This window comes from Dicentrarchus labrax, unplaced genomic scaffold (assembly GCF_905237075.1).
Source record: "Dicentrarchus labrax unplaced genomic scaffold, dlabrax2021, whole genome shotgun sequence".
NCBI lineage: Eukaryota > Metazoa > Chordata > Actinopteri > Moronidae > Dicentrarchus > Dicentrarchus labrax.
In genome coordinates this window covers 3,731,047-3,754,468 of record NW_026136701.1, presented here as the reverse complement: position 1 = coordinate 3,754,468, position 23,422 = coordinate 3,731,047, and the positions used below count along the sequence as shown (strand labels likewise).

Genomic DNA, 23,422 nt, shown 5'->3' with positions numbered 1-23,422 from the left:
CCTTGAAATAATATTAGAACACCATTTTCAATAAAACTAAATATTGTCACTGTATTAAATATTCTAGTCATTTGACTGATTGAGCTCGCCTGGTAGAGAGTGATTGGATAAACTATTCGATCAACTATAAACTATTTGAGGAACTCTAAAACCTACTTGGACCCATGTCCATACACCACAGTCTTCATAGATGTGTTCTTAAAATGTCCAAAGGAAGTCTTAATGTGATAAAAATGATTCAGCTTTAACTAAAGAACTGATTACTGTAGCTGTTAGCTGTTAGCTTTTGACTTCAGCTAACATATAATTATACTTCATTCAACCATTCTGTTGTGTTAGGTTGATGTTAATTACTTTTGTTTTGTTTGTCTGTGTTAGAGGTTTTATTATCCCTTCTGCTCTTCGTTTCATGCTAGCTAACTTTGTGTTGTTAGTCAAAATTGACTGATCTATTTTAGCTGCTTAAAAATCTACCAGCATCCTTATATTATAATCTATTAATGTGTCCTCATCTTTCTATTAACTGAATTTAATTTGATTATCACAAGACTTGCATTTATATTTTTAACTGTATGGCTTAATTTACATGAGCTAATACAATTTGTCTTTAGCAAAATTAGCAGAGTGTATGAATGATTTGAGCTATAGTGATCGTAGTGTAGTAATTCATTAGCTGTTGTGTTTCCAGTCAGGACTGATTTGTTGTCTGAAGGATATTCCTCATAATGAATAGAACAGGACAGTCATAGTATAACCTGTAGAACAGCGCTAACCAATCTAATTCTAATTCATCTGCTGAAAGTGGAAAGTTTCTGTGTGCTCACTGAAAAGCAGATTTTTAAGGGGCGGGGCCTACCAGCAGGATTTGTGATGTCACAACTAGTTACTGAATGTGATAATCTACATGATAAGAACTCCTGGCATTAAAAGACAGGTATATATATATAATATGTTCATGGTTGCCCTTGCTTATTTAGATGTCATGAAACAGATCTTATTTTTTTAAGTATTTATTGAATGGTTTCATCAACCTAACTTAGACCCACGCAGACACAGGGAGAGAATGCAACTCCACACAGAAGGGAACAGAGCTTCTGTGAGGCCACCGTGCTGCCCTCAACAACTATTAAAGTTTTACAGCACAACTTCTCTCCGTATTTCCCGTGTGAGCTGTTGTGCTGGAAAACCTTCACAGTGCTGTTAGCCCTCGTCGTTGTTGGCGCTGACACAGATGCAGAGTGTCCTCCTCATCCAGCAGAAGGAGCGCTTGAAGCAATTCCTCTTTCTCTTCTCCTTCCTCCTCTCAGGGTCTGTGTCTTCTGAAAATCCAAAGCACATCAAATGCCTCAACTGTCCTCGCTACATTTAACAACAATTTGAAAGAGCTGTAACAGTTCAGACTCAAGTGGAGGAGAGCATTTCCTACCAGATGTGGTGTCAGTGAGTTCTGTGGGCTCCTGCTCAATGCTACAGTCCTCAGATAAAAGGAGAAGAAGAGGGAGGTCACTTTCAACCTCCTCAGAGTACTCCACTGGACCACTGTCGGAGAGGTCCTCCAGGCTATCCAAAGAGCTTAAAACAAACACACACACACACACACACACACACACACACACACACACACACACACACAGTTAATATATATGATTCCTGACATGTGATGATGTAGACACACTTCCTAATCTGCTCCAATGGTGGCCTAACTTCTCCATTCCTCTCCTGCTATCTGATGACTGATTTGATGTCCAGAGGAAATCATCTCACCTGGCTTCACTCTGCTCCAAGCTGTCCTCATCCCACCTCAGACAGCGTTCAGGTGGTGCAGACTGCACCGAGATGACACCTGGATAAAGTGGTGATTCATGAAATCCATTTGAGCTGCGAAATTAAGACACATAACATTTAATTAAATGAACAACAGACAGCTGACTAGGAACTCTTCAATCTGTTCTATTTCTTAGGAAAGTGATAAATGTTGCCTAAACTACAAAATAACAATTGTGAACAGACAATTAAATTAAACAACATGTGAGGGGTACTAAAGAGGAGGCAATGGAGTAATGTAAGGTGGGTTTTTGCCAAGCTCTGCTGAAACCATTGACGGCATATAATTAGTGGACAGAACCTCTGGGTCTGTGAAGTGAAGCCAACGCCATCTTGAAGGAAGGAGAGGAGGATATTGATGAGTCAGAACGTACCCGTCCACAGCCTTGCTCTTGTTGAGCTCAGTTGCCTGGGTGGTTTGTGGTTCAGCTGCCTGGTTGGTTTCAGGTTCCTTTGTCCTGTTGATTGCTAGTTCAGTTGTCTTGGGGGTGCTTAACTCTAAAGTTTCACTGCTGCTGAAGGAATGTCACACTGTTATATTCATTGTCAGGAATGGCAGTATGCCACTATTCAAAATTGTAAGTCAGAACAGTACTGGAAGACATCTCTAATTACACTTGGACCAGTCAAATGTAATCTATCTGTAATGCAGGAAAGTGTGTGACCAGGTAAGCCACTATTGTTTCCTTTAATGGACGAGTTGAGAGCACAGCCGATGAGAGCAACTCAACTCAGTTCATCACCACTGCTGGCTGCAAAAAAACGATTGCCGACCTCGAGACTTCAAAACAGTACTCCACAAACCAATGAGTGACATCACAATAGGTTTACACCTGAAATTTGGTTTCAACAGGTTAGGGTTTCCCCTTTCCTTAGTTTAGTTTAGACAGTTAACTGTTAGCATACTGTCAGAAAGAGCCTATGATGCTTACCTATGACTCATAGGATACAGCCTTGACAACGACACACTGATTGATTGACACACTTACAGACAGTAACAGTTTGGAATATGGGGTTTGGTAATAATGAGTGGGACAGATCATGAAAGTGCTGAAACAAGTATAATATTACAATTATTATTATAATTGTGGTGAAAACAGGGACTATTTAGTGTTTTACATATGTTTGTTGGAACTTGGGAGACTGGGACATACTGGAATAGCCAGGAGGTCTGGTCACCGTTTTCTTAGCACAAAGGAAACAATGGAACTGCTGTAGAAAGAAATTGAGTAGTCGAAACCTACCCGTCAGGCTCGCTCTCCTTGGTCTCAAAAGCATGGGTGGTGAGTGGTTCAGCTGTCTCAATGGTCCCAGGTTCAGTTGTGTTGGGTGTACTGGACTCTAAAGTTTCACTGCTGCTGAAGGAATAAGTCATACTGTTATATTTATGGTCAGGAACAGCGGTATGCCAATATTTAAATTTGTAATCTGTCATCCAATTAGAAATTAGTTATTTACTATTGTGGCAAGCAGTTTTAATATATAAAAGGTTTTATGTGACTATCACCATTTCCATTTTAGAAAACTTCAAATGCATTTATCATGAAGTCATTCAGATCCCATTTGGAGTCATAACAGTTCTGGAAGACATCTCTCATTACATTAAGACTAGTCAAAATTCTAATCGAATCAATTCAATCATAATTTCAAAACTTTAACTAGGCACAGGCATAAACTGCTGATCATGTGAATACTGTCAGTCTAGTAGATGATGAATCAACTTGCCATATGTGTATACACTCTGATCATCTGTATACAAAGCAATAAAATAAAGATTTCTCAATAAGACTCCTGACACTTACTCAGAGCTATGGTGGACGGTGCCCCTTGTGATGAACGGATGAGCGAGGACTTCACCGGGTGTAATCCTCTCACTGGGATCCATCCGAAGCATTGCCTTCAGTAGGTCAATGCACTCCTTCCTTTCATCGGGCTCCACCTTATTCAGGTTGTCCAGGGGCATCTAATGTGGGAAACAAAGGACAATTAGAAATGGAGTAAGTAAAGATGCACATAAAGAGAATCAGAGAAAGAGGAAGGTTTTCAGCAGCTACTGCACAATCTACTTAAACACCTACCATCTCCACTTCGTCCAGTTTGTGGAACTGGTAGGCCTTGTAGTTGGTGCGAGGTGTGCCTCTTCTCCAGTACTCCTTGCGTGTCTAAAAGAAGGTCATGTCAATTTCAGACAGCTTTTCATCACTTTAACTGATTAACTAGTAGAAAACTAAAGAGAATGTGAAGGAGGACCTTGTTTACCTTCAGTTTCCAGCGACCAGAAAATGTTTTTATAAAATATTTGTCTGAGTATATCCCAGCTCTCAGAAGATGTTCTGGAGGTATACCCAGGAGATCCACTATATATAGTATCTGAAGACAGAACACAAATTTATAGCATCTTTCAAAGTACAAATTTCTTTACATCTGCCAGAAATGCTTCTAAAATATAAATACAGACAGCACACCAAATATTCTACTTCATGTAACATAGGATTATGTAAAAGTCTGTGACTGGTTATGTCCACATGTACTAGTAAAGGATGAGGTGACCATTAAAGATGAACAGTTTTTCAGGAAGTGAGGCCAGTCCTCCAGCAGTGCTAGATCTTATATGAAGAAAGGAAAAAGGGGGCAATAAATGACTTACTGTATCATACTCAGTTTCCCCAGGGAAGAGAGCGTTGCCAAGCACCAAGAACGCCATCACAACACCCAGAGACCACATGTCGATGGCCTCTGAAATTGGAAGTCCCAAAATAATTTCTGGAGCTCTGAAAATGAAACAAAGGTAGAACACAGGACGAGGAAGACTGTCATGTTTAAGCTGATGGCAGAAGTATCCTACAAACTATATATGATTTATGTTTCTGTGTAGCTCACCTGTAGGGCAACGTTTGGTGAATGGCACCCTGCTTCACTAAAGAAGCTGGAAAAGCCAATCCAAAGTCAATAAGCTTTGCTGTGAGGGGCTGCGCGTTGCGATCCACTACCATGATGTTGTCTAACTTTATATCTGAATGGATCACTCTAGCCATCTTCAGGGCATTCAATGCCGTGGCCATCTGCAAGTACAGAGATCAGTCATCAGTGAAATTCAGAAAATAAAGCAATGCTGATATAGCTCTTTCACTTTAGTGTTGAGTCTAATGCCAACTGTTCCCATACCTGTTGGACTACACTCCTGACTTCATGTAAATCCAAAGGGGTAAAGTTCCTCTGAAAAAAAAGGTTGCTAAGATTCTCATCCAGCAATTCGAAGGCCAGACCAGTTCTCTCGTCCTCCAGCTTGAGCAAGTCAATGAACCTGACAATGTTGCACTTGTCCAGGTTCTTCTCCATGAGGAAGTTCAGTAGAGTCAACTAGAGACAACACAGTAGACGTTTGATGCTTACTTGTTGACACTTTCAAAACTTTATGATATTTAGATAAAAGCAATATGAACATTCTGATGACTAAAGGGACTTACTTCAGCTTTGAAGCTGCAGCCATAGTGAGGGACCTTTACAGCAACAGTCTCATTGGTGTCCTTTTTGACACATTTGATCGCATCTCCAAAGCCTCCCTCACCCAGAAATGACACCAGCTTATAGTTGCTGGGGAGCGGGTACATAGCACGGAGAATGCTGGGGCAGCGGCTGCTGTCAGATGAACTGGATGATGAGCTATCCGATGAACTGTACAAATACATCTCGCCAGTTGGTGCAGAGCTTAGCGTAAGGGATAGGGGTATATACTGTAGGTGTGGTAGGAGTAAGGTTAGGGTTAGGGTTAGGGTTATGGTCAGTCTTAAGAGAGCATGACAATGGAAACATGGGTCAAAGAGAAGCACAGGTTACTTTGAGTCCCTTTGTCTGTGTGATTTTGTCATGTTTAAACAGCTCAGTGTGGAGCTGTGTGTCTGAGATCTGATCCAAACTGAATGCATTCCCCAGCAGCTGCAGGGACTTAAGTTCAAGTTCATAAATGTAAGATACATTTGGAGTTGACACACACATGCAGATTCACTACAACTGCATTACTTAATCATTTAAACAGCAGTCAAACTGAGTATGAACTAACTACACTTTGTACTGAAATATTTTTAACACATTTCTGTACAGCAGGGAGCAACAAACAGTGGTTTACCTGTGTCACTAAAGATTTCCAGTTGGTTGAGTTGGTTTGACTCGTCCAGAGGTTGATTTAGTTTGAGATTCAACTCTTCTTCTCTGTCCACTTGTACTCAGTAAAAAGGTTCTAGAGTATCATGTCTACAATCCAAATGTTTGTGTGTGTAGTTCCATGGTTCCAAATATGCAAATTAGTTTATTTTCACTAAAGTTCTTAAACCAAATGAGAAAAGTAACCAACAGCATTTATTCACTTCACTCGAGTACAGCTTCGTATCTAAACAGTCCTGGTTTAGAGAGGTCATCAATCATTTTGTTTTGTTTGTCTCAGTTATTGGAGAATGTTCTCAGCTTGTAGGAGCATGTACTGCTGCAACTGATCTGAGAGCAGGTTAATCATCAATATTGGAAGATTTTCTGCAGGCTGTGACAAAATAGTATATGTTAGCAAGTAAAATCCGTATTCGAGAATAAAATAAAACTAAACAAAAACGGAACATTTTTACATTTTGAGCAAAAAAAACACAATTAATACACATAATTATCCCAAAACTGGGGATACAAGGTTTCCGGCTGACAGTGAAACCAAAATCTACTCTTCATTCCTATGAGTACTGAATAGCACTGAATGTACGGTGGCTTTTAAGTGCCGTCGTGATTTGCACTTTAAGACCACGCAGATTCATCATTTATTAAAAAAAAGTTACCACACTAATGTGTTGAAATGTATGGAAGCTCCCGATGAGTATATTATTCTGTGCAGCTATTTTCATTATGCATTTTTATTGATATGCTTACGACATATTGTTTGCAAGAAGGTAAGGAATAATCCTTCCTTCATTTCACTAAACTTGCCCTGAAAAGCAGTTCCCACTGAGATTTGAACTCAGATCACTGGATTCAGTGTGTAGAGTACTAACCATTACACTATCATATATGTTACATACTTGCACTCACAGACAGGTGGTGTAGCTTGACAGGATTGTACGCTGTACATTTTACGTCTTGTCTGCTTTACACTACAGATTGCAGTCAGTCAGTTTCCTATCCATCACTGAATGTATGAAATTCTAACTGTCGAGCCAGAAGGGCCAAAAATGAAATGGCAGCTACAGTCCTGCGGATGAGTTTTATGTTGTGACTCGAGTATTTTCTCATATATATAATATCAGATATTTCACTCACATGTTCAGCCTAAACATAGTCCATAAGATAAAACATAAAATGAAATCCACAATTTGTGTTGATACTTGTATACATAGAGGTATATTTGTAAAAGTGATAAAAAATACAAGTAAATGCTTGTATCTAAATGCATAAGGACAAAAAGTGCCATTGCTAATGAATGAACTTGTAAAATAATTTTCCTGTTGTCAGTGGTCATGTAATTGTACAGTCTATGTGTTAAACCTATAACCTCTGCAAAGCAACTGAATCCTACAACTGTACATGAATGCAGTAGATAAAAGTCTAGGCTCAAAAAAATGAAAATACTCTTCAGCTTCAGTTAGGATAACAAAGTCCAAAAACAGGCTGAATATAAAGCTGTTTCTGTTCTTCCTCTGGGTGAAATGTATGTAAGTTAATTGTTATTTAACTATTTTGGTTTAATATTTGATTAAATGTACAAATATATACATTATTTCCTATATATGTATATATATATATATATATACATATATATGCATGTGTTTGAAATTTTTTTAAAAAACAAAAAACTACACACACAGTCAGTGCCGGGCCCCAGTGCAAAATGATCATAGCGGGCCTTCCAATCACAATCAAATGTAATATGATGTAATGTCAGTGGTGAGTTAAAGAAATAAAAGCATGTTGCTTTAAAACAACCAGTAACAGCAAAATGCACTGCACAACTGACACCTAAATTAAATGAAAGCAGCCGTGCTATAGAAGATGATGTCAAGGCTGAGACAGTGATAGACTAGCCTGCTTGACCAAATTGTTGCTGGAGTGCCATCAGAGATTAAAACGCACCTTCACACAATTTAAAAAAAACATAACCAGTGACAGCCACCTGAAACCATGATCCTATTAGTGATTGACATTACTGACCTGTTTGATGTCTGCACATAGGCATTATAAACACAACTGTGTAGACTAATTATTGTACATCAATGTACAGACTGTGGAGGTATGAGCCAACACAATGTTTGCATGTGAAAGGGTTTCATGTTATTGTATTGTTCATTAATGTGAATGACATCAAGTGATGGAGACACAGAGTAAGCTTAGCTCACTGACTACTATAAATACATAGCACGATTACATGTACATTCATTGGCTGATACAGAGGCAGGAGTCATATGGCACACTATATTTATTGAAACACACTTTTATGATCCATAATGAACATTGAAGCTTTTTGATGTGACTATTTGATCTGTTACATTTGTAGGGTGTCTTACAGTGTGTGTATCATCAGTGTGATCAATGTACTGTCCTCTGTGCTTGATTCACATCTTATCTCACCTTCAAACCTAAGCTGTGTGACAAAACATGACAGGACTGAAGAAAATTCAAAATGCATTTATTTCTATTATAATTCATCTTGAATTACAATTCATTTTGCATTCTAAATGGACATTATGGGTCTTCATCCAGGTGTACTCCACCTGTGTACAAGGAGAGAGACAGTTAATGTAGGGTTCTCTGTATATGTAATATAACTGACCTGAGAAAAGCAGACTTATTACAAACAGATGTATTTGTAGAATATTTAATCATTTTAAGCTTTGCAGCTTTCAAACACATTGTTGATTTCACATTCCATTGGTTTATGTAAACTGCATTGATTACATTACACAGTATATTTACATAAGGGTCAAAATAATGTTGAGGATGTTTATTTATTGATTTAATTCAATTCTATATGACTTGTGTTCGTACAGTTTTAGTTCAGAAGTGTCCAGTCTGAACCTCAGCCTGCTAGCCTCTTCCCTGCTATTGGTTTGTTTGCCATGTGACCAATCAGCATTGGGTTTGTGAGCCTGCTTGTACTGCTAGCTATTCTGCTACCTGCCTCTCCTGCCTGTTGTGCTCCGGCTACCCTGTTGCCTCATAACCTTTGAGCCTTTAATGAACTTAAATGTACTTGCCTGATGTGGTTGTCATGGCTCCCAATGTCAGACTCTATCAGCAGCCCAACGGGCTACAGTCTCAGCCATCAGGTCCACCTGAACCTTAGCCAATGAGAGCACATGATCCACAATCATCTCAGCTGCCCGGGGCCCCAGAGCCTCAGGCATCCAAGGTTGCAGGGCCTCAACCATCCATGGCTTCAGAGCGTCAAACACTAAGGTACAGAGGCCGTTAGCTGTACTACGCAGCAGAACCTCAACCAGCCGGTTTCTCCAGGTCTGCGTTGGGTGCCCAGGCTGACGCTCTGCCAGATGTTCTCCGCCATCCTCGTTGGTCCTGTTGGCCCTGAAAACAGACAGCAGGGAGTCAGTTAACAGGACTGAAGAATGATTATTCATGGTGTTTGGATGGTCATTATAGATGAGGAAATTAGTTTGCAAAATAAAACATCAGTGTGATAGTAACACATTGAATATGGACAAGTACCAAAATATTCAGAATCCATTCTGTTCCAGCATTTGGCTAACCAAAACATTGTATCTCTAAAAACCTCAGTGCTGACAGAATGCACAAATTCCACCTTTTCTACCAGATAGACTTAAACTGATACTCAGACTATAAGTACATGTTTAAATTAATTCATTACACAAGGTTATTTCTTGACTACCTTATATTAATTTTCCTAATTTTTAAATACATTTTAAGACTAAAACTAAAAAATGTGACTGACTGACTGAGAAACTATGTTGTCCTGCTCAGGTCCCTGCACTCTGCAATTCTTCTGGAAGGATTCAATAAAAAGGACATTTTACTGGGGAGATTTGTTGAAGAGTCTAACAATGCAAAAAAAATTACGCACATTAGCATAAAATCTTGACGTAAGAATTATTGTGTTTTTATTAACATAAAATGAGCCTGTTATATCTACAGATGACTTCCTTGGAGTCCGTCAAGTTGAACCACCATGTTTCTACAGTAGCCCAGAAGGGACAAACCAAATACTGGTGGTATATTGGGGCACTGGCCACCATAGTTTCTCCTTCATGCTTAGAAGGTGAGGATGAAGCAGCAGAGTTGCAACTACACACTGGGCCTTTAATATGTTCACAAAGTGTTCACAATGTGCTCCTCTTTAGCCAACATTTAATCAATGCAGGCAAACCTTTTGCTAACTATTTGTACTAAATCAGTTGTTCCTGCCCCTGCCTGATACAACATTAGGCTCAGCAGCTCTGTCTCCCCATTCCCATACCCAATATCAATCAACCAGCCCTACTCCCAACTGTTGAATGACATTTCAGTTGGGATATTTGCAGGGGGTTTGGTTAATTTTATTTTTGTATTAGAAGTAGAAGAGGAGCCGCTCCCTCTGTAGATATAAACAGCTCATTCTAAAGTAACGAAAACAACGATTCTTATTGTCAGGTGATTATACACTAATGAAAACATAACTATGAATATTATATTCCATTTCTGACAATAGATCCTCCTAAATGTTACACACTAAACCTTTAAAATTAGACATTAGGCTGTAAAAGAAGGCAGTAGATCTCATCAGTAAATATCATCAGCAAGTACTGCACTACAAGACAGTTGCACGCCTACAAAGGTAGAGTTATATAAAGCTTTGAAAAGTGTGATTACAATAACTGTGCAGGTTGGTGTGATCTGTGGTGGTGGGCCCCAATCTGATATCTTTTCATGGGCTCAATGAAGTATATAACACTGAGTTAACCTGCAGTCTCTAACAGACCTTCTAAGAGACCTTCAAGTATCTTGGAGAACAATGTCTACACTGCACATTACTATGGCAATTACCTGGTGGCAGTGGTGTGGTCCAATCCCGCACCGGCAACAGCTGGGTCCTGGTTCCTGTCCTGGGGGTCAGAAGCACCACAAGGGGCAGCACAGTCAATCGAAGGTGTAATTAGATGATTAACAGCAGATGTTACTCTAATCTTTTCCTTTTTTCTTGCGAATGACTGATTTTACTTCAGGAATCTAAAACATTAAACAAACTAATTTTTTTGGATGGAACTGGTCTCAACTGGTGGAGGAATGCAACCACAGCTTAACAAGGGTGCAAAAGTGGATTTTTCTTTGTTTTTAGGTGTCACATATAAAAAGGTTGTGAAACATTGCTCTCTGGGCAACTCTAAAGCACAAAACTTCCTCTTTAAGTAACTGCCAACTGAAAATGCAGCTCCAGCCCTCAGCCTATATACTGGTGATGATTTTACTCATATTCGAATTTCCTGTAGTTTAATGGGTGGGTGTCTGTAAACACAGAACACAAAGGACCTAACACATAGCTACTCTATATGCCACGCTAACAATTCTGTTAGCAAGTGGTGTGTTAGCTCAAAGAAATCTATAGTTAACCTGACTGCACTGTGTTAAACTGAAACAGTTTCATGTTACAAATGTAACTTGTCCATAACATGTTATCATTGTATCTTCTACGTTCAAAGGGCATAAGAGAGCACTGCCTGTGTCACCTGCTGTTTTTTTCAAGCCTGAATGAACACTCTACCTTTTAAATGGCTGATACACTCAACTGATACACTCAACTTTACCTAGAATTTAAACATACAATCATATGTATTAATTAATAAAAATATAATACATTTTCTTTAGGCTTCCCAAACAACCAGCAAAGGAAATGAGTGTTTGTAATCTACCCTTCTTCTTTACTGATTGGATGATTACAGCTCGAATCTACGATCACCCACATTGTCGAAATCAGCTAAATATTCAGCCATAACAATGACAATCTTTTACATAACACTAAGGTACACTTTCCTGACGGAGCGCAATTGCTTGCAAGGCTCATATTACAGCCCCTTTCACGGCTGCAGGCAGCAGCTCTCTCACGTAATACTGGACTAAATTCATTCTTCATTTCATTCATTCAAACTCATTTCCCCAAACATGGGAAAATAAGGTTCAGGTTTAAAAATACCAAAGTTACACTTCAATGAACGTGCTATGCTAGCAAATGCTAATGCTAGCAAATGCTAATGCTAATGTGCATACGTGTCCTGCGTATTCAGAAATCTAATCTATATTAGCCATGGCTGATAAAGATGGATTTTAAGTGTATTATATCGCCAGAACATACTTTCATGATCAACAGATTTTTAGTAGTTTAGCTTTTGAACTGGTGCTAAAGGAACATGACCATGTGGTCTTTACATACTAAACGATCCGCATCAGAGTCGGCTTGAAAGTCGACCAAGGTGGTTTGTTGGCAAAATTAACAACCTGTTGATTCACTGCTAAGTATTGTATAGAAACATTTTAAACAATACGATAACACAGATGACCTTACCATTGTGAACACGAGATAGTTTTTTTTAATTTTGACGTCTTGCAGTATGGCTGACAGATCACGTCAATGGGAAGTGAATCGTGACGTAATTACGTTTGGTATCAGCACCACTAGTCGACGCTGTCCACCTACAGTTTAAGACGCTGCAGTAACAACAGTTAGCGGCGCTGTAATCATGGATCATAGACGGCTATTCAGAGCTTTTGAGATGGTCTTCGAGCAAGTGAAAGTGGACAGAATTTTGGTTGATGTTGAACATTAGATTTGTTTGAACAATCATTTTACAAGAATCGATCATTTTTATTGGATGGGAAAAAAATCTATTTATATCTCCTGTAATTAATCATCAACAAGTTTTGGGGATTATCTGAGGACTACTGAAATGCAGCAGTCCTGAATGCCCTACTTTGAAGGAATAAAATAAAGGATTCCAGCTTACCTGAAATTATCCTTTACTGTTGTTTCACTCTGATTGTAAAGACATGGCTGTGTAAAAAGGATGTCCGATATGTGTTGATGAATCTTCTTTAGTTGCTTCCACAGAAAATAAAAAGACTCCATTTCTTAAAATGAGATCCGAACTGTGTGTGATCCCTCCATGAATCAAAGCTGCAAATCTGTGAAGAACCCATAGTTCTGTACAGTTCTGTGGTGTACCGGGCTTATTGCCTCCTCTTGTTCTGTCCCTCATCTGAGTACTGGTTGTAGCTGTGATGGTCATCATCTTTCAGCTTTTTGTCCAACAGAATGAACTTTGTAATTTTCCTGCCCTCTCAGTTTTGTATTCATGACTTTGATTCCTACAGTAGTTGTTATTACCTTTGAGTACTGCCCACATTCAGAATGAATTCAGTCAAGTACTGAAGGGTTAAACAAGCAACCAGAGCAGTCCCAAACACACTTGGAAGAATTGTGGTGTCCACATTTGTAGTCCATTTGGTCCCATGTCTGTAATAAAATGACAATTAGAAGTAAGTGTGACTGTAAAAATATAGTGAACCTCCTTCTTAAATCCCTTAACCCCTTCTCAAAATGAACTTACCAAGTTGACTCTCTGTGCTTGATTAAAAGTCATCACTGTCAGTGCAGATGAGATATTTGAGAATTACATTAGTTTCACCTCATTGTCACAAAGCATTATTTAGTATTTTATATATATAATGCAGTACGTACACACACACACACACACACACACACACACACACACACACACACACACACACACACACACACATAAAATATACTTTAAATACTTAAAATTGAAATGATTTACCTCATAGAGAAATCCCATCGACAGTCAGTGTCTGTCTGCCAACAATTCTTCTTTTAGACTGTTTTCAGGTCAGTCAGTAGGAAGGGCAGGTTACCTTTTCACCTGCGTCATCATGATGTGGGTGTTGACCATATGGCATTTTATCGTGACACACCAGACATAGTCTAGTCTACAAAGAAGATATCAATCAGTACAATCTTTTGTTGTAGCCTTCAGAAATACAAACATGCACCTTTAGCAAACAGTATTCAAGCATCCCACTGACAGAGAGGCTGTGGTAAATATCTGGCCTGGGGGTGGCATTATGTACTATACAATGAAAGACTAAGGGATAAAAGCAGAAGTCATGCAACATTTAGGGCTCTAATTGGTTCCTATTTTTCAAGATCTAAACTTTACAACTACTTTTAATTGCACTTGTATCTGACAGCAGCAGTTTTATGACTGCATTCTAGATCAACTTATTATTTTCAAAACAATAATGACATTATTAAGAAATGTGTTGAATTACTTACTTTCTCCATTTCTTTCTCTCCAGATGAGGAACTACATTGTTTTCATTAAGAATTTAGATGTTTGGGTTTTTTTGTATTATTAATAGATAGATAGATAGATAGATAGATAGATAGATAGATAGATAGATAGATAGATAGATAGATAGATAGATAGATAGATAGATAGATAGATGGGGAAGGGAAGAGGGAAATTCAAGTATCCAGTAGCATACAAAACACAAAACATACATTAAACATACATTAAACTAAAATTAAAAACCCTAACCTTAAGAATAGAATTAAAAATAAAATAAAAGATAAAATATAAAGCTACAGTAAACAGTGCAAAACAGTAAAACGGTGCAAATGGAGTGGAGTGCAAATGGAAGTAGTCTGATGGCCAGGGGGACGAAAGAGTTTTTGAGTCTGTTGGTGGAGTTGGACTGGGACAGCAGTCTGCCACTGAACACACTCCTCTTCCTGGTGAAGGTGTTGTGCAGAGGGTGGTGGGTGTTGTCCAGTATGGACAGCAGTTTGTCCAGGGTCCTTCTCTCCGCCACTGTCATCGGAGAGTCCAGCTCTGTGCCCACCACTGAGTCAGCTCTCCTCACCAGTCTGTCCAGTCGTCCTGTGTCTCTCTTCTTGCTGCCCCCCCCCCAGCACACCACAGCATACCACAGCATACCACAGCATAAAAGAGCACGCTGGCCACCACTGACTGGTAAAACATCTGCAGTAGTTTTGCAGATGTTGAAGGACCCCAGCCTTCTCAGGAAGTAAAGACAACTCTACCCTTTTCCTGTGTAAAGCGTCCATATTTGCTGTCCAGTTGCAGCCCCAGATATTTATAGGTCCTTATCACCTCCACATCAACCCCCTTGATGGACACGGGTTGGAGATGTGGTTTCCTCCTTTTGAAGTGCACCACCATCTCCTTGGTCTTCAAGGTGTTGATCTGCAGATGGTAATTGTTATTCTTGATTAATGCTAACTTATGAGTTCACCGCGTAGATATTCAAATTTTCCCTACCCCAAAATCAGGTCCCACCGAGATTTGAACTCGGATCGCTGGATTCAGAGTCCAGAGTGCTAACCATTACACCATGGAACCACTTTCATGAGCAGAAGGTGGCAAATCCCATGAATACACCAATGACAATCCAGTAATGCTTACTAGATATACGCATGCTTGTTAATGCATTTCATTTTATAAGAGATACCTTCCCAGTATCTGTATGTAATTGAGGGTCTATTGACACAATGGCCACCTTGTGACGCTATCCTGTATTGAAATGTATCCAAGCTAGTTGTTTATATTTGACATTTCATTTGATGATGATTTATTAATCAACAATTATTACATTTAGCATTTAAAATCAGGACCCACCAAGATTTAAACTCGGATGGCTGGATTCAGAGTCCAGAGTGCTAACCATTACACCATGGAACCGCGCTCACATGTCAGTGCTGTAGGTGGGAAAGGTCATGAACACACCAATGACAACCCTGACATTGTTTGAGGGACGCAACAAAAACACTGCACAGCTAAAATAAACATGATTTTACATTGCACATATAAAAATAGTTTACATGAAGAAGGTGTCTTTTCTACTTGATTACAGTAATGCTTATTAAATATGACCATGCTTATTAATGCATTTCATTTGATAATAGATACCTTCCCAGAATCTTATGTAGTCCTGGGTCTATTGACACAATGGCCATCTTGTGACGATACTGGTGTTGAAATGTATCCAAATTAGTTGTTTTTATTTGTCATTTCCTTTGATGCTGATTTATTAATCAACAATTATTACATTTAGCATTTAAAATCAGGTCCCACCGAGATTTGAACTCGGATCGCTGGATTCAGAGTCCAGAGTGCTAACCATTACACCATGGAACCGCCTTGACCCTGTTGATTCTACATCAAAACGCTACAATGACGTCAAGGTTTCAACAGGTTACACTGAAAGTGTTTGAGGGACATAGATATGAGTAAACACATTATTATTTAGGATTAAACTTTAACCGACTAATTTCTATATTAAAACACCTGTGACACTCCCACATTGCGTGTAAGTTCCTAACTAGTTAGAAACACATTGATGGTGTAAAACAAGCAACAAAACCTTTGAAGAACCCTTTCTGTTTAATATGAGTGTTATTGTTCTATATAAATCATTTCTAACAGGGACACATACGTTGTTGCTAATGAATTAGTTCTCAACCATAATGTATTTATTTTGTCCACAGGAGAGAACAGCAAGCTGTCCTTTTAATGGATCATCAGTAAAAAAATCTTTGTTTCTGGGAAATGAGAGGGTTAGAGATCTTATTTTCCTTATTTTAAGAGTAAGACCACTCGCACAACTTCTCAGTTTAAGAGAAAGTAGTCTGGTCCCGGAGTTGGAAATGAAGCAGTGTTTTAGTTTTTCAGTTTTTATTTTTAAAAAATGGTAAAAAATAACATAGTCATTAAAGATAGTAACTTATTTTTATTATGCTGTTTAAAGAAATTGTGTCTTTTGGAAGATTATTTTGCCAATTATTAATCTTAGATTAAGGTACACATTCAGCTCAATAAAGTGACCAAAATACTTTAAATGACTGAGTTTTCACTGTTTGTAATAAGAACAACTTGTTTTTATTTTTCGACATTCTTTCTAGTTTTACAGCCCATTACAGTCTTTCAGTGGTAAGATTATTTTGCTACTTTTAAGAATTCTAGCAAAGCTAAACTGGCTTACCCCATTGGCAGATTGTTTTGCTCAATACAAGAAAATGTGATTATATTTAAGAATATCTGGCTTGTTTCTAGAGGGGTTGTGTTTGCAGTGATCTTATTTATTCTGAGGAGCCTGTCTAACCTAAAGGTCTAAAACACAGCTAAAATAAACATGATTTTACATTGCACATATAAAAATAGTTTACATGAAGAAGGTATCTTTTCTACTTAATAACAGTAATACTTATTAAATATAAGCATGCTTGTTAATGCATTTCATTTGATAAGAGATACCTTCCCAGAATCTGTATGTAATCCAGGGTCTATTGACACAATGACCACCTTGTGACAATACTGGTGTTGAAATGTATCCAAATTAGTTGTTTTTATTTGTCATTTCCTTTGATGCTGATTTTTTAATCAACAATTATGATGTTGTGCATTTAAAATCAGGTCCCACCGAGATTTGAACTCGGATCGCTGGATTCAGAGTCCAGAGTGCTAACCATTACACCATGGAACCGCCTTGACCATCTGGTTTCTACATCAAAACGCTACAATGACGTCAAGGTTTTAACAGGTTACACTGAAAGTGTTTGAGGGACATAGATATGAGTAAACACATTATTATTTAGGATTAAACTTTAACCGACTAATTTCTATATTAAAACACCTGTGACACTCCCACATTGCGTGTAAGTTCCTAACTAGTTAGAAACACATTGATGGTGTAAAACAAGCAACAAAACCTTTGAAGAACCCTTTCTGTTTAATATGAGTGTTATTGTTCTATATAAATCATTCCTAACAGGGACACATACGTTGTAATAAGCAGCTCCAGGTATAATGGTTTGTCTTTTACCAGGTGAAATGTCTAAAACTGCTCTTTCCCTATAACTAAAGGCAGTTTCCACTCATAAACATACAGGATTAAATGACCTCTACGGTCACAGCAGGTGACGCTGTAGCCATGGCAACAGTCCATTCCAGTCCGTGGCGGACAGGTAGCTGAAGAAGAGTGCGCAAAATGACATCCATACAAGAGGAAATCTTTAAATGTGTGCTGTCCGGGGACCTGGGGGCCATTAAGGAGCACTTTGAATGTGAGGGTGCCGCCGAGGAGCCGCAGGAAAAGGACTGGTTCGGACTGAAGGACGAGGGGGGCAGAAATGCCCTGTTAACTGCCTGCATGCTGGGCAGGAGCGCCATCGTCCGAGAGCTGGTCAGAAACGGAGCCCAGGTCGACGAGCACACTGTCAGGGGTGAGTGAGTGGGAAACACGGTCCACCGGGTAACTGTTCAGTTCGAAGTAACGTTAACGTTAGGTTAAAGTGGGGTAACAAATAAAGAGGAAGAACAGGCTCAAGCCAGGAAACCTCGACGACATTAAAGGTCCAGTGTGACACATTGTGGCTGCAGTGTATAAAACCCATGTTAAAGCTGCAGTAGGTAACTTTTCTAAAAATAACTTTTTGTTATATTTGCTGAAACTTTCACTTTATCCTGACAGTAGAACGTGAGACAGATAATGTGTGAAACAATCAGGTTCCTCTGGCTCCCCCTAGTGCTCCTAATGGCATTTACAAGAATCCACCGGGCCTGAATGAAAACAACCAATAGGATCCCTAAGAGGAGCCAGAGGAACCTTTTCACAGATTATCTGTCTCATACAACAAATACAACAAAAAGGTACTTTTAGAAAACTTACATCCTGAGAGTGAGACTATTTTGGTTTCATTTTTACACAGTGGGAGGAAGTGGAGACTCAACGGCCATCTTTTATATGTTGATATTCACAGCCATCCTCACTCACAGGTCATCAAATACAGACTCCAAATACTCATTCAATGTTTTTTTATTGAAAGTCTATTAAATTGGTCAATGTTCATGTGTCTACAGAGGAAGGAAGGTGTGTGTGTGTGTGTGGATACGTATATGTATCTACATGTACTGTATATTCATCTGTGTGTATTTGTGTGTATATCTGTGCTCTCACCTGAACAAATTCTACTTAATTAATTAATATAACAGTTAATTAATTACATTAAACTAAAAGTAGGAGACTATATTTCTCCAGCCACTGTCCTCACAGTTGAAGAGATTCACCTGTGTCCGGCCTCAGTCTGACGCTCTTGGCCCTGCAGGTTATTCGTCCCTGCACCTCGCTGCGTGCTGGGGTCACCTGGAGACAGTGAGGACTCTGCTGGAACTGGGAGCTGACACACAGGCCAAGACCTTCAGAGGGGAGAGGCCTGTAGAGCTGGCCAGGCGGTACTCTAAGACGGACTGTGCTGACTGTCTCATCCTGGCCGGTGTGTGGAGCTGTGTTCTGGCATTATATCTGGCAACCTTTGATTAGTAAAGATATTTATTCTTAACCTGCGTGCGTGTGTTTCATCTCTGTGCAGAAGCTAAACAGGACTTGATGTCATATTTAGATTTTGTTAAAGACCTCATCTCAGACGCAGAGAGGAACCTAACAAAGGAGGAAAAGGTAACATTTCTTTACATCAGGATTCACCAGGTTTCATTTATTAATATAGACCTTTTAGATGAATGATTATTGCATTTTATTAACTGAGCTAGTGTCTGCACAGAACACATTCCTTCCTCACAATATGTGAATATCAACGTGCTAACCATTCAATTACAGTTGCCCTCATTAACTCAACTTCTTCCCTGTGTTTCTCCTGTAAATGTCTGCACAGAACATCTGTACACGTGTTTGTTCTGCCAAGTCAGACTGGATTCAGAGCGTCCAACATTCAACAGTGTCAGACTTCATAGCCCAAAGGAAAGACATAGAGGACACTCTTCAGCCTATTCTCAGCAAGCTGTCAGCTCAGTGTGAGTGTCATTAACATCACTGTAACTACTGTGGACTGAGTTTGTGGTTGCTAATGAATTAGTTCTCAACCATAATGTATTATTTTGTCCACAGGAGAGAGCAGCAAGCTGTCCTTTTAATGGATCATCACTGCACAGAGGAATGTCAAGAGTAAAAAAAATCTTTGTTTCTGGGAAATTAGTCTTATTTTTTGAAAAATAATCTCGTCAATCATGTTTTGCATTAGAAAAGTGATCTGGTCTTAAGAAAATCTATCTAACTTTGTCTTAATAAGATGATATTACACCTAATATTGAGCTTGATTTAACCAGCTCAGATCGCTGGATTCAGAGTCCAGAGTGCTAACCATTACACCATGGAACCGCGCTCACACGTCAGTGCTGTAGGTGGGAAAGGTCATGAACACACCAATGACAACCCTGACATTGTTTGAGGGACGCAACAAAAACACTGCACAGCTAAAATAAACATGATTTTACATTGCACATATAAAAATTGTTTACATGAAGAAGGTGTCTTTTCTACTTGATTACAGTAATGCTTATTAAATATGACCATGCTTATTAATGCATTTCATTTGATAATAGATACCTTCCCAGAATCTTATGTAGTCCTGGGTCTATTGACACAGTGACCATCTTGTGACGATACTGGTGTTGAAATGTATCCAAATTACTTGTTTATATTTGTCACTTCCTTTGATGCTGATTTATTAATCAACAATTATTACATTTAGCATTTAAAATCAGGTCCCACCGAGATTTGAACTCGGATCGCTGGATTCAGAGTCCAGAGTGCTAACCATTACACCATGGAACCGCCTTGACCCTGTTGATTCTACATCAAAACGCTACAATGGCGTCAAGGTTTCAACAGGTTACGCTGAAAGTGTTTGAGGGACATAGATATGAGTAAACACATTATTATTTAGGATTAAACTTTAACCGACTAATTTCTAGGTTAGGGATCTCATTTTCCTTATTTTAAGAGTAAGACCACTCGCACAACTTCTCAGTTTAAGAGAAAGTAGTCTGGTCCCGGAGTTGGAAATGAAGCAGAGTTTTAGTTTTCCAGTTTTAATTTTTAAAAAATGGTAAAAAATAACATAGTCATTAAAGATAGTAACTTATTTTTATTATGCTGTTTAAAGAAATTGTGTCTTTTGGAAGATTATTTTGCCAATTATTAATCTTAGATTAAGGTACACATTCAGCTCAATAAAGTGACCAAAATACTTTAAATGACTGAGTTTTCACTGCTTGTAATAAGAACAACTTGTTTTTATTTTTCGACATTCTTTCTAGTTTTACGGCCCATTACAGTCTTTCAGTGGTAAGATTATTTTGCTACTTTTAAGAATTCTAGCAAAGCTAAACTGGCTTACCCCATTGGCAGATTGTTTTGCTCAATACAAGAAAATGTGATTATATTTAAGAATATCTGGCTTGTTTCTAGAGGGGTTGTGTTTGCAGTGATCTTATTTATTCTGAGGAGCCTGTCTAACCTAAAGGTCTAAAGCACAGCTAAAATAAACATGATTTTACATTGCACATATAAAAATAGTTTACATGAAGAAGTTATCTTTTCTACTTAATAACAGTAATACTTATTAAATATAAGCATGCTTGTTAATGCATTTCATTTGATAAGAGATACCTTCCCAGTATCTGTATGTAATTGAGGGTCTATTGACACAATGGCCATTTACATATTGAAACGTATCCAAGTTAGTTTGTCATTTGTTATTATTTGTCATTTCCTCATTTCCTTTGATGCTGATTTTTTAATCAACAATTATGATGTTTAGCATTTAAAATCAGGTCCCACCGAGATTTGAACTCGGATCGCTGGATTCAGAGTCCAGAGTGCTAACCATTACACCATGGAACCGCCTTGACCCTGTTGATTCTACATCAAAACGCTACAATGGCGTCAAGGTTTCAACAGGTTACGCTGAAAGTGTTTGAGGGACATAGATATGAGTAAACACATTATTATTTAGGATTAAACTTTAACCGACTAATTTCTAGGTTAGGGATCTCATTTTCCTTATTTTAAGAGTAAGACCACTCGCACAACTTCTCAGTTTAAGAGAAAGTAGTCTGGTCCCGGAGTTGGAAATGAAGCAGAGTTTTAGTTTTCCAGTTTTAATTTTTAAAAAATGGTAAAAAATAACATAGTCATTAAAGATAGTAACTTATTTTTATTATGCTGTTTAAAGAAATTGTGTCTTTTGGAAGATTATTTTGCCAATTATTAATCTTAGATTAAGGTACACATTCAGCTCAATAAAGTGACCAAAATACTTTAAATGACTGAGTTTTCACTGCTTGTAATAAGAACAACTTGTTTAAATTTTTCGACATTCTTTCTAGTTTTACGGCCCATTACAGTCTTTCAGTGGTAAGATTATTTTGCTACTTTTAAGAATTCTAGCAAAGCTAAACTGGCTTACCCCATTGGCAGATTGTTTTGCTCAATACAAGAAAATGTGATTATATTTAAGAATATCTGGCTTGTTTCTAGAGGGGTTGTGTTTGCAGTGATCTTATTTATTCTGAGGAGCCTGTCTAACCTAAAGGTCTAAAGCACAGCTAAAATAAACATGATTTTACATTGCACATATAAAAATAGTTTACATGAAGAAGTTATCTTTTCTACTTAATAACAGTAATACTTATTAAATATAAGCATGCTTGTTAATGCATTTCATTTGATAAGAGATACCTTCCCAGTATCTGTATGTAATTGAGGGTCTATTGACACAATGGCCATTTACATATTGAAACGTATCCAAGTTAGTTTGTCATTTGTTATTATTTGTCATTTCCTCATTTCCTTTGATGCTGATTTTTTAATCAACAATTATGATGTTTAGCATTTAAAATCAGGTCCCACCGAGATTTGAACTCGGATCGCTGGATTCAGAGTCCAGAGTGCTAACCATTACACCATGGAACCATCTTGCGCCCAAATGTTCAACAACAAAATGATAGAACGACGTCAATGTTTTAACAGGTTACACTGAAAGACACAAACACATTATTATTTAGGATTAAACTTAAACTAATTTCTATATTAAAACACCTGCGACACTCCCACATTGCGTGTAAGTTCCTAACTAGTTAGAAACACATTGATGGTGTAAAACAAGCAACAAAACCTTTGAAGAACCCTTTCTGTTTAATATGAGTGTTATTGTTCTATATAAATCATTCCTAACAGGGACACATACGTTGTAATAAGCAGCTCCAGGCAGGGCTCCAGACTAACGGTTTGCACTGGTTGCACTGCTGTGCCTAACTTTTATTTTTTTAGGTGCACCAGCACAAAATTTAGGTGCACCCAAATTTTTCATTGCGTTGCCTTTAACGCCATAAGGTCACCTTTTTACCGCTCTCCATAACTTTCATATAATGTGAATGATTTTTAAACGAGAATAAGGTGTAGAGAAATGCTTGTCTTTATTTGAAGCACAATTATATATAAAAATAAAAGTGTTTAAAGTGGTGAGCTGAACTGAAATTGAACATTTCAAACTCAAACATTTCAAGTAAAATAATTATTAATGATAATAATGATGATTACTGCTACCTGCCGCTGAAATGCAGCTGGGAGAGGGGCCACTTTCTCTACACACACTGTCACAGCATATCGTGTGTTTTTTAGACATGTTGTGTTTTTTTAAAGTTTCGATACGAAACGTTGTTGACCC

At 38.3% G+C, this 23,422-nt stretch overlaps 2 protein-coding genes, 2 long non-coding RNA genes and 6 other non-coding genes across 10 annotated transcripts; 2 read left to right on the top strand and 8 right to left on the bottom strand.

The window, feature by feature from the left end:
- Positions 1 to 994: 994 nt before the first annotated feature.
- On the bottom strand, positions 995 to 5,513 carry LOC127368356 (homeodomain-interacting protein kinase 2-like). The gene is made up of 12 exons (XM_051409133.1): positions 5,292 to 5,513; positions 4,990 to 5,184; positions 4,705 to 4,886; positions 4,472 to 4,595; positions 4,084 to 4,194; positions 3,903 to 3,986; positions 3,627 to 3,787; positions 3,069 to 3,182; positions 2,199 to 2,339; positions 1,765 to 1,878; positions 1,427 to 1,572; positions 995 to 1,319 (listed from the first exon to the last, which is right to left on the bottom strand). Exons 1-12 carry the CDS (start codon positions 5,511 to 5,513, stop codon positions 1,201 to 1,203), a joined length of 1,713 nt encoding a protein of 570 aa, XP_051265093.1. The 3' UTR covers positions 995 to 1,200.
- A 2,952-nt stretch (positions 5,514 to 8,465) lies between these two features.
- LOC127361603 (uncharacterized) lies at positions 8,466 to 13,726 on the bottom strand. Its single transcript, XR_007884315.1, has 5 exons — positions 13,638 to 13,726; positions 13,407 to 13,441; positions 12,804 to 13,312; positions 10,852 to 10,910; positions 8,466 to 9,378 (listed from the first exon to the last, which is right to left on the bottom strand). It is a non-coding gene; the product is annotated as an uncharacterized LOC127361603 (long non-coding RNA).
- Positions 13,727 to 15,170: 1,444 nt separating this feature from the next.
- trnaq-cug (transfer RNA glutamine (anticodon CUG)) lies at positions 15,171 to 15,242 on the bottom strand. Its single transcript has one exon. It is a non-coding gene; the product is annotated as a tRNA-Gln (tRNA).
- A 723-nt stretch (positions 15,243 to 15,965) lies between these two features.
- trnaq-cug (transfer RNA glutamine (anticodon CUG)) lies at positions 15,966 to 16,037 on the bottom strand. Its single transcript has one exon. It is a non-coding gene; the product is annotated as a tRNA-Gln (tRNA).
- A 958-nt stretch (positions 16,038 to 16,995) lies between these two features.
- Positions 16,996 to 22,013, top strand: LOC127361599 (uncharacterized). The gene is made up of 2 exons (XR_007884314.1): positions 16,996 to 17,074; positions 20,220 to 22,013. It is a non-coding gene; the product is annotated as an uncharacterized LOC127361599 (long non-coding RNA).
- On the bottom strand, positions 17,311 to 17,382 carry trnaq-cug (transfer RNA glutamine (anticodon CUG)). The gene has a single exon. It is a non-coding gene; the product is annotated as a tRNA-Gln (tRNA).
- Positions 17,820 to 19,997, top strand: ankrd45 (ankyrin repeat domain 45). Its single transcript, XM_051396299.1, has 5 exons — positions 17,820 to 18,121; positions 19,004 to 19,171; positions 19,268 to 19,353; positions 19,568 to 19,706; positions 19,801 to 19,997. Coding segments are annotated over exons 1-5 (630 nt in total). The 5' UTR covers positions 17,820 to 17,886; the 3' UTR covers positions 19,803 to 19,997.
- trnaq-cug (transfer RNA glutamine (anticodon CUG)) lies at positions 20,455 to 20,526 on the bottom strand. Its single transcript has one exon. It is a non-coding gene; the product is annotated as a tRNA-Gln (tRNA).
- Positions 21,526 to 21,597, bottom strand: trnaq-cug (transfer RNA glutamine (anticodon CUG)). The gene has a single exon. It is a non-coding gene; the product is annotated as a tRNA-Gln (tRNA).
- Positions 22,014 to 22,596: 583 nt separating the features above from the next.
- trnaq-cug (transfer RNA glutamine (anticodon CUG)) lies at positions 22,597 to 22,668 on the bottom strand. Its single transcript has one exon. It is a non-coding gene; the product is annotated as a tRNA-Gln (tRNA).
- Between the last annotated feature and the right edge of the window lie 754 nt (positions 22,669 to 23,422).